We start from the raw sequence: 19472 nt of genomic DNA on the forward strand, positions 1-19472 counted from the left end.
ACTGACCCATTGTTTTCCTATGGGTGAGATATCTATAGCCATTTACTCCCCTAAGGGTTACGATCAAACATACCAGAAGTGGTGCCATCATCCATGCAGGGAGCTGGAGTTTTTGCTTAATCCCTGATACATCCCCATGCATGCTGAGTTGGTATTCTCATTCCCAAGGGGAAATATAGTGGAAGACTCTCACTTCTAGGAAAGCCTGCAGATGTCCCTGCCTCATGAGAAGAAACACAACCATAGATTATTTGGTCTTCACCAAGGAACTTGTATGGAGTGCACATTCCCAGACACATACCACCCCCAGGAGAGATGAGTGGGCTCAACTTTTTTAATTCTCCAATACTGGAGGCACCTGGGTCATAGTCAGGGCTCTAGGGTTCTATGCTGTGGAGAAATCTACTCTTGGAAATGTTTATTGTTATAATTTTGAGTCACATGATCATCAAATTTAGTGCTCCAGATTTTCCTTTCTCTTACAGCATTAAGTGTTCTGTTCACTTTTTTCACTACTTTTGGAGTTTTTTTGAACATAGATAGCTCTAATATATAATGAGTCAGTCTTGTTGCCATTTGTTTGTTTTCAGCATACATTTATAGTACCACATTAGTCAGTATATGTGGACTGTAGCTGCTGATCAACATACATTTACTCAGACTTCTGGACCCTGCATACCGGAGCCAGATGGCAAGCATGAACATACAGTGTCATTACCTGGACTGTGCCTACTCACCAAAGACAAACATACTGAAGTGATTATTTCACCTGATATTAATTGTTATCACAATGCATTATATGTTCCTATGGTTTGACATTTTATTGTTTTTCTTTTTGCTGTTTTCTCATTCACTTAAAAGGGGAGTCTGCTAAATTATTTTCTCTGAGAAGAATCTCTGGGAGAATGTACACTTTCTACAATGTCTCACTTTGATTTGTGACCTGTATTATCTTCTAAATGGGCTTTGATGGGCCTTTTCTGTTTTTGTTACTTTCTTAAAAAGCAATAATCCTTTCTTAGCTGCAAGAACTCCTACTCCATTCACTGACTCTGTTAGTCAAAGATGTCACATTTTCCTGATGAGATGTCTATTCAACTGTAACAGAAACACTACAGGCACTCAAGTCCCAAGCACTCGAAAACCACTCTCTATAAACTAGGGACACAAGCTCCTTGTAGCTTGTGGACACCGCTGCCCACAATTCAACTCAAATATGAATTTGAGCAAGCAGACACGGGGAAGGACCCGGAGAGGGATTTTATGGCTAGAGAGAGGGAAGGGAGGTTTTAGGATTATGGAGTGGGAAGTTAGGTTTTAGGTTTAGGGAAAGGGAAGAATGTCTTAGGTGTAGGGAGTGGAAAAAGAGTTCTAGGGTAGGAAACAAACTGGGAATTTAATTTTAGGGAGAGGGGTTAGAGTTTTAGGTTTAGAGAGTATTGGGGGATTTAGGAGTAGGGAGGGGAAGTGGAGGTTTAGGGTGAGGGAGCAAGGACTGGGGCTGAGACCTATCAAGGAATTTTAGGGTTAGAGTTTGGTTCTGGAACTGCTATAATTTTATATGTTCAGGTGTTGAAGGGCTACACAGAAACAGGAGGTTGGAGTAGTGGGAGGTCGAGTGCCTAATTTTTCAAGCAAGTAGCAGCAAGCAGGTATGTAGAGAGTTACTAGAGTGTGATTGCCTGTAGTAGAACCAACAGTAAGGAGCTGATTGCACTAACGGTGGTATCTATGTAATTTTTGTAGTGAAGATTTTGAATATGCCTGCAGACAAAAAGACTCATTAGGTTTTATGACCACTAGTGAAACAGAAAGATTATAGGGCAGCAAAGTCTTGCTGTATGGAAACTTTCTGCACTGAAAGTCTAAAGTATAGTGGACAATAAGTTGTAGGAGTCAATCCAACAAACTTGTAAAGCAAATACAACAAGACTTAATTTCCAAATCAGTAGCACTATGAACAATGAGGTGATTGAATAGCACATAAATATCATAAACAGTAAGAATCTACTAAACTGTGTTTTATGTACATTTAATAAAGTAGGTCTCATTCTGTATGGAGGAAAATCTACTCTGTGAAGAGCAAAAGGTTTGCTTTCTCTGTGCTGTAAAATTAAAGAAAATGTACACAGACTGCAAAACTGCATTCAGGCAATGCTAATGTACATTATAATTGTTAAACATGGATTTCTAGTGCTATTCATCCATGAGAAGTATCTGTCTGTCTGCCTATAAAACCCATCCTAGTAATATTATTCTATGGATACCTTTCTGTAACAAGAATGTTCTGTTTATAGTGCAGCAAATTGGCTGAAGCCCCCGGGCACAGAAAAGAAGAAGAGGCACACACCACGTTACCTCACCCTAACATACTGGCAGAACAACACAAGTAAACTTCTTTTTATGTTTTTTTATATCTGTGTAAACATTCTGCTGTTTACCCTGGCTGCTGGCCAATATCAAGTCTTCGGCGGCTGGATCATGGTAGCAAGAGGATGTGGCCGGTGTCTGAACCTCAACTGCACCCTCATCGTTGTAAGTATAAAAGCTTCATTTTATAATAAAAAGAAAGAGTTTTAATGGTGATCATAGAAGCAGTGATTAATAGGTTCATAGGTACTTACTAGACTATTTATCTGTGAGGATCTTAAAAGAGCTACAGCACCTCTTATCATGTAACCAACTGGCAATGGCTCATAATGTACTTTATCAACCCCAGAAAACACAAGCTCTCCAACACATGCTAGAACCTTACTCTAATCAAAGTGTACTATACTCCAGCAACAAATCATTGTTAAAAGTAACAAAATCCACCAACATTGCAGGAGACTCTCTGTATTCCAGTTGTGTAGCTAAAACTTGGAACACTCTCCCACAAACTATTAGATCCACAACCGACAAGCCTCACTTCAAAAACTTACTCAAAAGTCACTTATTCAGTACATGGCTATGCACTTGTAATACTGGTTAAATTACACATTTCCCAGTCAAAAAACCCTACCTTATTATTGGCACTAGTATCCCTTCAAATCATCCTCCTAATAAATATATATGCATCTGCTCATTACAGCTGCTAACTCATTAGATATAAAAACTATGGAAACTTTTGTATGACTGTATATACCAATGATTTTGTTTGTGATACATATCATTGTGCCTTGTAATATCTGTATAAATCATTAACTTCCACACTTCTCAACTGTACAGATTTTTGCAGTATGTCCAGATTTTTGCCTCATATTTTTGGTCTGTTCCTCATAAAAATTGTGATTTTTCTGACACATCACTGGGATGATGTAAGGATTAAAGTCATTAAATAATGGCATGCATTTGAGTTTCAGACTTCATATCCTTCAGAAAACGGATGCTAACACAAATCCTGCTATTCTAGCAACTTTTTAATTTTATAATAGCAATATTTAATATCTGTCCCTATTTTTGGGCCTCTGTTTCCCCATTATGTCAGGCTTTGTCGAGATTTATTGCGCTAAAAGGTGGAGAGGTATGTACCTTACTGTAATGTTGCACTGTGAATTGCTGTGTGATTGTATGTGGTGCTTTTCTCCCCAGGCCTCCTCTAAAATGGGCATTTGCCCAGTCAGACTTTCCCTGTAAACAAATGTAAAATAAATAAATAAAAATACATAAAATTTCTGTGATATTTATTAACCTTTCTATTTTGCAATACAAATATCCAAAGGCGGAACAAATATGTATATGTTGAGGTAGTTACATTTCCCCATCCAGTACCATTAATACTAAACTGGAGGTGAATTTGTGGTTACCAAGCCATTCGGCTAAATTATCAAACCCAAACTGTTTAAAGCGAGAGAAACTCAATGAGAACCAGCAAGTTCAACAAAATCCTCCGTTTAATGAGTGCTTTCGGTGAGGACAATACCTCACCTTCCTCAGATAAAACCACACAACTGACCCTGTTTTTTGAAAAGTTGATCGCTGCTTTTGGCGTTAAGTACCTTTTTGAAAGTACTTATAACATCTTAAGAGTGTGATAACATAGCATTTCAAATGTATATATAGTTTAGTTGTATGTTTTTAAAGTATAATTGATGGTGTTTAAATTATTCAATTAACTGTTTCAATTTTATTTCAAAGATGCCTGTATAAAAACAGGGTCAGTTGTGTGGTTTTATCTGAGGAAGGTGAGGTATTGTCCTCACCAAAAGCGCTCATTAAACAGAGGATTTTGTTGAACTTGCCGGCTCTCATTGAGTTTTTCTTGCTTTAAACAGTTTGGGTTTGTTTTTGCTTTTGCAGTTTTGAGTTTTTATTTGGCTAAATTATGTTTGACTAGGACTAGTGTAAGAGAAGTACTCTGCTTTATGCAGATTGGAAGGCAGTTTTACAGGAATTGTATTGTCTGTGACACATACCTATCCCTCCAGCATGTTCTGTTAATTTTGCAACAAAAAAATATTTAGGTCCTTTGAGTGAGTGTTTATGACACCATTGTACTTGTGAATGTATAATAGGTCTGACAGAAAAGGGTCTTTTGAGGCTCTATACACCAGTTATCTGTTGCCTCTCAATAGCCTGTGTGATACCAAGAAGAAAGATAAGGCTTTGAGAAGGTCTGCATAGTTTTTATGATTTAGGCCCATTATTGTTTTTAGTGAAAAACTGTTGTGATTGTTCCACATGACAAGTGTTTGAACAGATACATACAAAAAGGGCATTATATTCAATGATCATCCTAATGAGTGGAACAATTACACCACTGAAGCTGGATGCCATACCTTTAGATGTAAGTTGTGCAGTGTAAAAGGACTTCTTTATAATGGTGGGTACATAGTGAGCAAAAGACAGTTCTTTGTTGCAACAGATTCCCAAATCTTTAACTGTCGGATCAATTTTCAGGGGTGTGTTGTTAATGAGATAGATACAAGAGGAGTCATGCTTTCCAAAGTATGTGGTTATACAATACATTTCTTAGCATTCATTTTCAGTTAGTGGTTTTGACACCAACTATTCATTTAGGACACGTTGGATCCTGGTATTCTATGGGGCACTTAAGATGGTCAGCTACAAACCCTTAACATTAGCTTTGAACTCTGAGAAGTAAATGCCAAAGAGTAGTGGCCCAAATACTGAACCCTGCGGTACACCGCTGGTGACGGAACTTTTACAGGAGGTACAGCCACCCACCACTACTACTTGAGTTCGATTAGTAAGACAGTTTGCTCTCCAATGAGTTGCATATGAGTCAAAATTTAGCTAAGGGAGTTTATCTACAATGTCTGACTGTGTGATGATGTAGAATACCTTTGTAAGGTCAGCATATGCAGTTTGCACTAATTTGCCCTCATCCATTGCCTCAGTGAGTTTTTCAAATAAACTGACCAGGCTAAGTAAGTAAGACCTGCCCTTGATGAATCTGAACTTGGTTGGGTCAAAAGTCTGTAGGTTGCTTATATCCCTATTTATTAATTCCATAATGATCCTTTTCTTAGCATTACAGATGAGACTGTACAGATTTATGGGTCTACAACTACCTGGGTCCATTGGGTCTATTTCATATAATCGAAGGTTCAATTCTGCAAACCTCCATTCATTGAGCTGACTAGAGCAAACGTTAACTTAAGAGAATGTTTACATCAGAGAATTTCTAAAACAGGTAATGGAATTAGTTGACCAACATTGTGACAGCCACACACACTACAGTAGGTCAAACCCACCAAGGTGGAGGGACTATGCCCCCCCAGCTATATATCCCAACTCTGAGATCGCACTACAGTGAGGAAAAGGAAAAATTTCTTGATGTTGGCAAACTAATTCCATTCCCTGTTTTAGACATTCGCGGAAGTGAACCTTTGATTATATGAAATAGACCCAGGTCCATTGAGGCCCCATCTCTTTGTAAGGGAATGAATGTCACTATCTTCCATTCATCACCTGTTTTGAGGCTAACATTGAATAGCCTATCTATGGGATCTGGCAAGTCATGCTTTATGCTAAACAGCAGGCAGCCTTACATGTTATCTAGCCCCATAGATGTAGTGCTTTTGGTCTTGGATAGTGTCTTCAGAATTTGTTCTTGGGATTTTAAGGAGAGGGTGTAGATGTGAGTATTTGATCTGAGAATACTGGAGGGAAAGGGGAGTGAAATTAAAGCTGAATTTGTTGATCAATAGATCGGCTATGTCCAGTGTGTTCAAGTATGTGATATTTACTATTAGCTATGTGCAGTGCTTGGCACTGATTCTGAGATTTCTAACATATTTAAAAAGGCTTTGTGATTATCTTTTATCTGAGTCATTATTTTTACCTCATATCTGTCTTTTATTGACTTGATCTGGATTTAATTTTGCCTACAATTAGTTTTTCCTTTAATTCTGGTTATATTAGAATCCCACCTTATGGATTTAGTTTGTAATTTAGAACTGTATTTATTTCTGATGTGGACAGATGTGTCTGTGTAACTATTTACATGTGCAAAGAATTTGGAAGCAAATGATTCTACATAAGCAGTAGGGCCTTGAGGTGGAGGGGACTTTTGAATTTATCTAGGTTATCAGTCAGTTTTAGTAGATTAGCCTTTGCATAGTCTTTGAATACCAAGATATTGGAGAATCCTTCTGGCTTAAGTCACCCTGTGAATGTGGCTGACTTGTGATCTGATTTGACCAGAGAGGAGGTTGCAGTCAGTGAGAAGCAGAGCTGCCTCATAATGGTAAGGGCCAAGACCAGGATTTTATTACCCCTGGTTGGGGTGTGGACTAACTGATCCTGATAGTTTGTACTGATGAAGTCCAGAAATCTCATGTTTGAGGATAAGTAAGTCTCCCAGGAGAAAGGTTTTTGGCTCAGTACATAGGGATTCCATACTAGCTAGGTATGAGGTACTGTAAAGGAATACATACAGACAGACAGACAGAGAGACACACACACACACACACACACACACACACACACACACACACACACACACACACACACACACACACACACACACACACACACACATTATTTGAGAAAATACATTTAATGTTAGTAAAGCAACACATCTACTGAAAAGTATAATTTCAGGTGGGTATGTAGGGAGGCTGAAAGTGTCATATTTACCCAATCAGGATATGATGACAGAGCGAACAATTTGCATATTCTATTTCTAGGACTATATACCTTGCATTTTATTAATTCAATATCTGTTTATTCTAACAGTATTGATCTGGATCTAAAAACAGTAAATGCATTTTTCCTAAAGAAACAATCAAACAAAGAGGGCACTATGAAGCACCAGAGTTGGAAAAAGTAGTATTCCAAAAGCAGAGACTTCGTGAATTCCAGAAAATTTACTTTATTAATGCTTAACTATCATCATCATGTTTTCATCGTATACAAAAGGACTTCATCAGATATCAGTAGATTTCAAACTTCACCGTTTAAATACCCTAATTCCCCTTATTACTAACTAGAAAATTATTTAATTGCACATTCATTTACATGCCCTCTACCCCAACTTAATTGTCATAGATACAGATTACAAATATTAAAAGTACTCTAAAGGACAATTTTACAACTATATCCCTTTTCTTAAAATATTGTAAAATTTCTTAAAACATTTAAACTTATTTACTTTCTTCTTATACATAGAAATATATAAATACTTAAATACAGGCCTATGAACCATTGAATTAAAAATTAATCAACAGTGTCATCTTGTGGCATAGTATCACCAATACATTCTTGTGTCAATCTCAGCAGGAAAATTGTGAGAATAAACTGAAATAAAAATGAAGATATAGCAAAAATATAGAGTTAACCCTTAAGAAATTACAACACTCAAAATGACTTTATAAACATAAAAAAATAATAAATAATAATGTATCAATGGGAAATCTGATTATTTAAAAATCTTAAAACCAAAATATAAGCTTTTTATTCAAAGTCTCACAGCTCTTAATTTTAAGATGGGGGGCCAGAGAACTGTTTTAATTTAATCCAGATGGTCTATTGGCTTCTAGAATCAATTGTCAGTAGACGTCCCTATATTTTATTTTGGTCTCCCATGCCACCCCCCCCCCCCACCGAGTCCTGCAAAACTACTTCCAGAACAAAAAAAAGTAAAACTAGCTTGTGTACAACTTAAAGTGTGCTTATAAAGTGTGTTTTTTACTTCCTTATTCTGAATCTCATAAAAGCGTTCATAAATTATTTTTTTCAACTTGAGCGTCATCTTCCCTATGTAAAACGCATCACATTATTTACACTAGGAGTATAAAAAAAACACTTTATATAAACAGGTAATTTTATTAGGTGATCTGAATTGTCTGAAAATAAACTGAAACCGTGCATCTAATTTGGAGGGTGAATTAGATTTCACTGATATCTTACTAATTAATGGATTAATACAAATAATCAAAGAACCAACTAGGGACAAAAATATCTTTCGTACTATTGTTACTACCTGTTGAATTTAATAAGCAATGTTGATATGTGTCTCTGTTTAGAAACCTCTGACCATATCTCACTATACTTCAACTAAAAGAAGCACATTTGCATCACTTCATAGCAATTATGACTATAGTTTACTGAATTATGGTGAAATTTCCAAGTCACTATCACAGAATAATTGGCTAGAAGAAGCAATTCATGATCAGTATTTGAAATATTACAGCTTAGAAAAAATGTTAATAAAGTGCATCAAAATAACTACCTGTGACTCAGCCTGTGCTAATGGTATTGATAAGTTTCCCCATTGGTGGAATTCAAATTTAATGTTGTATAACAAAAATAAAAAAGAAAAGAAAAAAAGAGAACTAAAATTCCCAACACATACAAAAACTTTAATTATCAATAAGTTTGTAAAAAACTCAAGTATGCATTAAAGCATGACAGAATTAAATCTGAGACAAGATTAGCTGGTGACATATATATATATATATATATATATATATATATATATATATATATATATATATATATATATATATATATATATATATATATATGTGTGTGTGTGTGTGTGTGTGTGAGTATATATATATATATATATATATATATATATATATATATATATATATATATGGGTCCTCTACAGATGATCAAACTTTTAAAAGTTCGACTTTCATATGGCTGAGACCATATGATCGAACTTCTAAACGTTCGAACGTTCTGAAAGGAGATATCCAAACAGCATGGAACAGGAAGATTCCCCTTTCTCACTGTAGTGCGATCTCGGAGTTGGTATATTTAAATAGCAGGGGGTGTGGGGGGAGCAGGGGGCTTGCCTACCTGCTAAAAGCCTTCAGGGTAATTTTTTTGTTTTTTCTTATTAGCTGGTCAGACGTTTGATCATCTGTAGTAGACCCATAAATATATATATATATATATATATATATATATATATATATATATATATATATATATATATATATATATATAAACTGTACTATAAATACATAAATTCAGAAACATGAACAAATTTTGGTTACTTCTGTTGTACATAATAATGCAGTACTAGCAGAATAACAACTTATTGCTAAGGAGTTGAACTAATATTTTACCATTTATACTGGATTGACAATAAACATTGTCCAAGGTGTCATAAATAATGTCCCAACTGCTTATGTTGACTGTAAACTATATCTGAAGTCCATATTTCCAGTTCTTAAAAAAATTCAGTTCGAGCAGATAATATTCTTGGTATGATAATTTCAAATATTCAAAAAAATTTAGTCCTTGATTTATATGTGATTTCCAATGGACTACTATGTAATGGAATTGTTCCAGAGTCTTGGATAATATGTTCTATTATACCAATACTTAAAGCAATAAACATGAAACTAAAATTACAGGCCAATTAGTCTGATACCTTTGTTGTGTAAGTGCTTTGAAAGATGTCTTCTTCATCTTTCACTGAATCCAGATTACAACTCTAGTTATACTGATTTAAGTCAATATGGATTCCCTGCAGGGAAATACACTTTTAAGAATCTTACAATCAAGATAGGCTTGCCATGGACGTGGGTCTCACTGCTGGTGTTTTTTTCATGGATCATACTAAGGCATTTGATATCTTGCCAGACCACTTAGTACACAGAGTCTTATTGAAGTACAAATTCAATCTATAGTTAATTAATTGGATTATTAACTGGATTACTGGTTGATCTCATTGTATTACCATACAAGGTGTAGTCTCTGGTTATTTACCAGTTTTTCATGGGGTTCCCCATTGTTCAGTCTTGGGGCCCTTTCTTTTTGATTTAGATTTTTTTCTCCAACTCTTTTAAGTAATTCCTGCTGGGTCCACAAATATGCAGATTAGTACAACACTAGGTTTGTTGCAGTGTCAGACATTAACTGGTATAAATACAGTTATATGTGATTTTTCTGACTGGGCTCATAACTGTGGTCTTCAGTTTAGCCCTAACAAATGTCAAAGGCTGGATTAATCAGTGACAAAGTACACTAGTGCAATTATCTTTGTATTGCCGTCACTGATAAACCTGAGTTTGAGAAACATGTTAATTAGATGCAGGGCATTGAGACCTATATGTTAAAATCCATTTCACTGAGAAATTAAGGGAATATGTTTCTGTTATACATAATCTATATAAAACCAGTCTGGGAGTACAGTAATATATTCACATATACACAAATACCTAGGTACAAAAACTGGAATTTGTACAAAGGAAATTTATGAAATGTATTCTTGCAATAAAGGATCTCATTTGCTATAATCAGCGTAAGAAACATTTACACATACTTCATTATAGGTATTTTAGAGGAAGGGGATTTTAACATATAGAGCTTATAATGATGAGTCATTATAGGCACTGTTGAATTTAGACATGTATTCAATTCCATTAACTCAAAAAGAGAAGAATATTCATTTTTGTTTGCAAATACACAGGTCTTCTTTAAGAGCTAAATACATATCCCAAGTCAATAGAAAACTATAGATCAGATTGCATATACTCAAACTGTACGGTAACTCCTTCGCAACAGTTAAGGAAAAATTGGACACGTAGATAGGATGGGATTCCTATAACCTATACTTTAAGGAGTCAGTATTTTTAAATTACTCCAGGGACTATAAGCACTGCAGCTTATGAACTTAAGAATTACCTGCAAAGATATCTACCTCTGAATGCTCTCACAAAGGGTCTTTACTGATAACCAAAACTGGCTTCAAGTCAGTCAAATGCACCCAGTAAGAGAGGAAAAACATGACTGTTTTCCTTCACAGCTGAGAGTGTAGTTACAATGGCCTAACATGCATTATGACCGCTATTTTATATCACCAGATTTGCTGACAGAGAATGACTATGTTAATGGTCCTTGCCTACTCATAATAAGTAATAGTCAATGACTTAAATTTCAGGTAACATTTGGATTTACTTGAGTGCATTTCATGGCCCACATTCAGGTGTGAAGACTGGTGGAATGATATGCATAAACAGTGACTAGATCCGTTCAGCAGGACAGACTGATTTTTTTCTAATATCTAAAGGAAAAGTAAAAACCAAGTACAACTTGTACCCTTCCCAGGTACATTTGCTCTGCAAAATATTCTCTGCATTGTTACATATAAATACAATATTTCTTCGCTGTTTAGCTTTGTCAGTATATACCATGCTAGTTTAGCATGAAGGCTTGCATTTCCTTATTTTAGAATTTATCTCACTGCATCTTGCATGTTATTCCCATTTAATTATTAGAATTTTTGTTAGGGAAAACTCTCCATAAGGTGTCTGCAGCCCTGTCCTAGTTGGACCGTTAAGGGTTTCCAGACAAATCCTGTAATATACATACACATAGAGATATAAATAGATGTTAATGATCGTTTCACAGGACTTTGGCATCATTAGACAAAAATAAACACGTCACAAAGTAGTAATGTAGGCTGTGTAGAAGTTGGGGGCTGTGCTGTGTACATATATACCGAAACAAAATCTATGCATTATAGTAGAGCAAGAGTAGGGACGCTTGGGACAGATGGAAAGAAAGTACTAGTTGTATATGGTAATATGACCTGTACATTAGCACTTGCATTTGTGATTTTCAAATTACTGCAAAGTATAGGAAATGCTGGAAAGAAATTGGCAAAGACAGAATTTTTACTATAAAAGAAACTCCAAATAGCTATTGAAGTTACAAGCTGAAGAGGAGAACAAAAGTCCACAGCCTGATGATGAAGTAGTTGGCCAAGCAACTGAACTGTGTTGTTTGTAGATTTATAGTGTTGTATAGGAGGAATTGAATAAATCTCTATAGCAAAAGTACATCAAATTGCAAGGAATATGACCAATCAACACTGTTATAACCAGTCGTGTTGCAAGAAAACAGAGGCTGTGAGAACTGTGGTAGTCAAGAGGTGCAGAAAAAAAAATCCTGTAGTTTTGTTTCCGAAAAAGCAGTAGCACAGCTCGTACTGTCAGAAAAGGAAGATCAAATATCAAAACTGAACAGTCCTAGCAAAAACTCTAGCTATGGAAGACCACTGAAGAAAACAGATGGATATATAGACAGTCTGACAGATGGTTATGATGCTAAAGACTAAAAATTCACTTTTAATAAATGTATTTTGGATGTGAAAAAATAACCTTATTTTTGGCATTTCTCCACCCTATCTCAATAACTGTAAGCCTCCCCTCCCTCCACATGCCCCAGAATGCTTATCCATCCCCCATGGAATGAGAGCCATATGGTCCATTTATTCTTCCCAGGTGTGATAGCCAGGCAGTGGAGAGCAGAACCTATGTGAAGCTCAGGGCTTTTGTGCTTTGGGTCCCTATGTACAATGAGTAAGTCAGAAAGGGCATGTCACTGGCTTAAGCAAGTGAGATAACTCCACAAAGCCAGAGGTCCCACATGATCTCCGATGTCTTCAGGGATTTTACTCTGGGAATGAGAATATGGATATGTACCCTTCCTATCCCATGAAATGAGGCTAGTTGGCAAATCTGCATCACTCCTCCCTTCCCTCATGCCAAGTCCAACAGGGATCACTGCCCCTATTCAAACCTGGGTCACCTTGGTGGTAGTCAGGATTTCTCTCTCTATATATTACTGGAGTTGAAAAGAAATAATCTTATTTGCTATGAAAAGTCTAGGATGTCTCATTTAAAATAATTAATGTGGTATAATGCATGCCACCTCATAGAAAGCATATTAAATAAGGATATTTTATAACTAGAAAAAAGGAGCAGAATGGCAATACAGCCTTGCATAGTTTAATGCAGCTATAAGGAGTAGCATATGATACATATTCCTTCGAGATGAAAGTCTGAATTAGCACCTCATGGAGGCTAGAAGCTCATTTACAGCACCTACACCACTTACTTTGTATTCTAACAGATCATTGTTATTAACCCCCCTTTTCCTCATTTTCTACATGGAATTGGGATGTTGCACCAACTATGACCGTTTCTCTTGATTCAGTGCCATTATCCAACTTGTTTCAGGTCTTCTCTCACACAATCCATCCACCCTTCTGCTGGATGCTCTTGTTTGCTCTTGCTTTCTACCTGTCCATCCCAAATCTTCTTCAACAGATTATCTTCTGCTTTTCTGCAGATGTTTCCATACTACTGCAATCTGTTCTCTTTGAACTCATCAGCAATTGGAGCTACTTTGGCATCTGTTCTGATGTCCTCATTTCTTTATCTGTCCCACCCCGTGCATCCTATCACCAATCTTAGGCATTTCACTTCTATCGCCTCTAACTTTTTCAGCTGCACTGCCTTTACTGCTATAGTTTCTGTTCCATATAGTAGTACTGGTCACACCACTGTTTTATACACCTTACTTTTTAGCTTATTTGGCATTCTTCTATCATATGCTACCCCTGACACTCTGTGCCATTTCAGTCACTCTAATTCTAGTTTTGACCTCCTGCACTTCCCTTCTCTTCAACCACCTCTCCCAGATTCTTAAATCTGTTAACGTGTTTCACTATTTACCTTCTATTTCAGTTCTCAGCTTCTTCTGATTTCTCCATTTGCTGACATTACAGCTGTCTGATCTGTATTCAGTTTCATCCTGTATGCCTTCAGTTTTGCATTCTATTCCCGTAACCTTTGCTGAAGGTCTTACTCAGAGTCTGCCTATAATGCTGCCTCATCTGCATAAAGCAACTTTGTTACTTTGTCCCTCTGACCTGTTTATGAATGTAGTCCATAACCAGCATGAACAGCAGTTGGCTCACAGCCAAACGGGATGCTCACCCGCTCTTACTGGGAGCCCTTCAGTGTGACCAGATACTCTTCATATTTGAGTCACTGGGTCTTTGCATATAGTTTGCACTAATTCTACCAATGTTTCTGGGACTTCAAATCATTGCAGGGCTGCCCAAATCAGCTCTCATGGGACTTGTCATATACTTTGTCCAAGTCTAGGAGTGTCCAGTCGGTACCTTTCCTCATCTCTAGTTTCTTATCAACTATCTGTCTCACTGCAAAGATCAGATCGGTTATGCTGCATTCTATCTGAATCCAAATTGCTCATCTCCCATCTTACTTTCTGCTACTCTTTATCAATCACCCTCTCCAAAACATTTGTGCAGTTTGACAGGAGTTTGATATCTCTGTACTTCCCACAGTTATGGATGTCCCATTTATTCTTGCACACTGGCACTAGTATGCTTATTCACCAGTTATCAGTGATATGCCCTTCTCTCCATACTACTGTGAGTACCCTCAGGAGCAATTTCCCCTCTATCTCACACATCTTTATCATATCAGCTGTGACCTCGCCAGCGCCTGCTGCTTTCCCTGACTTCATTTTCCTTAGTGTTGTTCTTACTTATTCTAGGGTAGATCCTCCTCTTCTTTCATTTTAGTCTGCGTCTGGGGCAGTGCAGTTTCTGTGGGGTTTTCTTCATTCAGAGGCTGCTGGAAATACTTCTTCCATCTACTTTTGATGTCACGTAGACTGGTGAGTAGGTTGTTTCTGGAATCCCTTATAAAAGGTGTCTGACTACCTTCTTTATCTACCTGTCTTTGCCTTGCAACTGCTAGTTTCTTTGTGCCATGTACTGAGACACTTTCCAGCAGGTAGAGTGCCTCTGATACCTTGTTCTTTGCTACTGCAACTCCTCTCTTAACCTCTCTGTTAGCCAACCAGCATTCCTTCTTAGCGTGGTCTATCTTTTCTACCTCCCACTTTTTTTTCTTTTGATGACTTTCTAGGTTTCTGCTTCCACCACCATCTTTTCCTTATGAACCTTATTTCCATGCCTGGCTTGGCTGCATATCTGTTCTGTAGTCCTCACAAATGCCTTTTTGAGGTGCTACCATTCTTCTTCAGCTTAACCTATTTCATCATCTTGAGTTGCTAGAGCTCTTAGTGAATCCATGAACTATTATGTTTTCTATCCAGTCAATGTCCAGGTCTATAGCCTCTGTTGACCTTAGAACCTTCTCTGACCACTGCTTTTAGCTGATTGTGGTAACCAGTGGTTTAAGCTGTGGGCTGACTGTTTCACTGGGAATTACCCCAGTGCCCTTTCCTTATTAGGAGGAAGTCTTCCTGAGCTGCATATTGGCCACTCTTGTATGTGATCTTGTGACTCTGTCTTGTAGAACTATGTGTTTGCCCCCATCAAGCCATTTGCCAGAAAAAAATGCTAGAGTGTTGTCTCCTTTATTTCTGTTGCCCCACCCATGTGGACCCAGGCAATCCTCATACCCTGTTCTGTCTGTCCCAACATGTGTCACCAGTTCATGTTTCCTCCTTTCTCTAAGTAGGTCCTGAAACTGCTGCATGAATGTACTCTTTTCTTCGCTATCACAACCTTCCATGGGCATTGGCTGAAATTCTGAATAATAATAATAATTGCCATGAGTCTGACACTAATTATGATGACATCCCTTCAGTGTCTTCTGAAGCCTCTATCTCACCACAGTTCTCACACCATTTCTAGCCTATCCTACTCCTGAGTAGTAAATGCTGGATCCCAAGCCTGTCAGTGAACCTATATCAAGTATAGCAATTCTTAGTTCACATTTAGCAAGTTGATTAGTTTTACCTCCAGTTTTTGCTCAACTGAGCTGTCCCAGGTAACCCAAACTGTGCAAGTGCATACCAGCCAGCTCATATACCCCTCCCACTGTAAGCATGGGTGTAAGTCACACTCAGCCCACTTATTACTGGCAAAAAGCCGAATGGGTGGCTACAGTGGTGCAGTGGTTAGCATTGCCGCCTTACAGCAAGAGGTTCTCTGGTTCGATCCTCGGCTGGGGTGCCTTCTGTGCGGAGTCTGCATGTCCTCCCTGTGGTCACGTGGGTTTCCTCCGGGTGCTCCGGTTTCCTCCCACATCCCAAAGACATGCTGCAGGTGGATTGGACACTAAATTGGCCCTAGGTGTGAATGTGGGCGTGTGTGTGTCTTCTGTGGAAGGTTGGATGTCGGGCTGGCAACTCAACACTGTAAAACTCCCCTGCCAATCATGAGCAGACAAGGAGATCTGCTGTGGCGACCCCTAACTGGGAAAAAACTGAAAGAATAAGAAGTCAACACAGCCGAATCACCTAGAGACAGTTTTTACACTGTTGAGTGGTCAGCACTGACATGGTGTTCAGTTTGTCAACAATTTTCTCATGTCTTGAAGATACTACCATCTAGCTTCTGTGCTGCTGCCCACAACTTCTTGCTCGGGTGAGTTTGAGCATGTTTTTGGGAGGCAGGACGAACCTCACACAGGCACAGGAAGAACATGCAAACTCCATACAGACATAAGGTGGAGGTTAGGATCAAACCTTGTACCTTGCACCTTGTACATGGGAAGTGAAAACCTTAACCATTACACCAGCTGGTCTGCTATATGTATTCTAACAAATATCCACATGTAATAGTTTCTGTCTTCTACATCATTGTGTTGTTACAGCAGTTTTTCTTCCACTACTGCTTCATATAACTGCTCTAAAAGTATAGTAATGTACTTTCTCTGTCCTCGTATACATATGTATAAACACGTATATAATGTTTTTAATGTTAAAAGTATTGTGTTTGCTTTGTCCTAATCATTTACTGACTGCATTACTAGTTCGTACTTGTAACACTATGTTTACTTTACAAGAACACTGTAATACATATACTACTGAAATGTTCTGAAATTATGATATAAGGTATGCAAATCAGTTTGTCAGCTTCTCTATATAACCTAATCTCTGGTAATATCTATATCTATATCTGTAGAGTGTTTTCTCCATAAGCATTCCTTAAAAATTAACAGAAAGAGTCATTAGTTACATCTAATTTAATTTACAGGCTATGCTGTAGTTATTCACTGGCCTTTACCTGGATTTAATTTTTAGAGTATTGCATAAACACTGGCATTACCTTGGAATACCATGGAGCTTGCCAAGATCAATTACTTTTCCATAAAGCACTCAGGTAACCATTTATGAGTAAATGAGTCCCTATCAGTCAACACCCCCTTTTTCCTCTCTCTCTCTCCCTCTCTCTCTACATATATATTCACTTGTTTAAAATCCATGGGATGTATATGGTGTCTAAATACCGGTATTTGACCATTTGAGACAAAAATTCATGAGACTTGGAATATTTAACACTGTGATGGATCAACAAAAAATTCATACATATTTAATAGAAAATGCAGTCTGTTCTATTCAATAAACTACTTTTTGCTTACTGGCATTATCTGACATGTTTTATAATGTAAATATAACATTTCCTGCCTTATTTTACTGTTTTACTTTATTTATGTCTGTTGATTTTCATTTTATGTTTCTCAGGTTTTGATGTTTCGGCGTTGCCTTACTTGGCTGAGAGCCACATGGGTTGCACGAGTCCTTCCACTAGACCAGCATGTGCTTCTCCATCAGCTGGTGGGATATGCTATTTTTGCGTTTTCAACTGTGCACACCTTTGCACATACAGCAAATTTTGGTAAGCAATACATATGCTAAAGGCTTAATGAAAATTGCATTCATCTATATGATCATCAAATAGTAGTGTTTATGAAAACAGGCTCTTACAGTCACTCTGCACTTTTCATGTTGCAGTTTGAAATCCATTTATTTAAACTTCTAAAAAAGTCACATTTTTGTTCTCCTATAAAATACTTAAGAAAACATTTATAAGAAATCCTGTGTGGTCTGTATCTACCATTCTGAACTGATAACTTTATAAAGAGTAGGTCTTTGTGTGTTATAACTTTGCCTTATAAGTTTGGCAGCCTGTCGTCTAAACTACATTCATAAAAGCCAAGTTAAAGAAACAGAATGGTTGGAATTGTATTGTATCCAATGAGAAAGAGCCATAGAAAATGGTGAAGATGATTGGTGGTGGTGGTAATAGTGGTGTCTCTTGTGGATTCCAGGTGTTACTGAACAGATGGGTTCTGGATTTTTCCTGTACCTTGTATCTAGTGAACTGTTCCTAAAGAGCCAACAATTATGTCTGGTATTTGGATACTGTCCTACATACAGAGCAGCCTCCTGCCCATTTTCTTCCCAAATGACTTGTGTCTTCAGTGTGAATGCAGTCAAATTTGCCATGGTAACTAAATGGAAAGGCAGTAATAGTATCAGAAGACCAAGGTGTTCAAGGGAGGATTAAGTGATTTTGTTTATCTTTTATTGACTGGGTTAGCCCCACAAGGTCAGTGGCCTCTTTTCAGGGAAGATCATGTTTGTGTGTGTATTGGGGGGGTGAGTGGCAACTGCATGCTGCTCTCTCCTTTAACTGTAAGAAGAGAAGTGACATAAGACTTTTTAGATCAGTAGTTTCTCTAACAGTAGATGGCAGTTTAGCTCAAGTCCTGCAGCCTATTAGTGAAAAGGCATGGTCACAGTGTCAGAGTTAGTTTTCTGGCTTTTGCAGCAGTATATGTTGTTTATCTGACATCTCAGTGAATGTTGAACAGTCTTACTGATCAACATCCCATTGAATGGGGGGGAGGGTGTTCGTTCTGTTGCAGCCAGAGTAACAGGGTGCATTGCAAGAAGTCATCCCTCTCCACAATGGCTGGGCCAGTGGTCCTTCTTAGGGATTTGCAGTGATTCCCCCACCTAGAGGTAAATAACGTGAATCTGTAGATACTGCTTGAGAGTGCCTGTAGATCTTCTGTATATCTGCTGCTATATTAACCAACAAGAGAGCACAGCATATTTTAGCATTGCAAGGAAAAAAGAAAGTCACACCACTGAAGGTAGTCCAAATCCAAAATAGCTTAAAAACAAACAGATGAATGTACCACCATGAACAAAACACAAATTTCATGTATACAAATGTTAATCGAACAAAACAAAAAAATGGGCAAGCAGGACAAGCGCTTTCAACGTCAGCCTTCTTCATGTCCTGTTTACTGCGCCTAAGACTAAATGTTTAAAAACTTGAAGAAACCAATCAAGATCTTTTGGAAACCATTACATCATTTCCTCATAGTCATATAATAGCTGTCACTCAAATGAAGCAATCCCTCAGTTTACATCACTTCCTCATAGCCATATAGTAGTTGACAGCTACTTTGTGTTTATGA

The 19472-nt window shown here is 37.5% G+C and overlaps 1 protein-coding gene across 1 annotated transcript in view; it reads left to right on the forward strand.

The window, feature by feature from the left end:
- Positions 1–19472, forward strand: part of NOX5 (NADPH oxidase 5) — a 482672-nt gene that overhangs the window by 109861 nt on the left and 353339 nt on the right. Inside the window, exons 5-6 of the mRNA XM_044076374.1 lie at positions 2298–2535; positions 17725–17878. Of these exons, the coding sequence (XP_043932309.1) occupies positions 2298–2535; positions 17725–17878 (392 nt within the window). The remainder of the gene's footprint in view (positions 1–2297; positions 2536–17724; positions 17879–19472) is intronic.

The sequence above is a fragment of the Protopterus annectens genome, chromosome 7.part0 (assembly GCF_019279795.1).
Source record: "Protopterus annectens isolate FY-2018-M chromosome 7.part0, PAN1.0, whole genome shotgun sequence".
Taxonomy (NCBI): Eukaryota; Metazoa; Chordata; order Ceratodontiformes; family Protopteridae; genus Protopterus; species Protopterus annectens.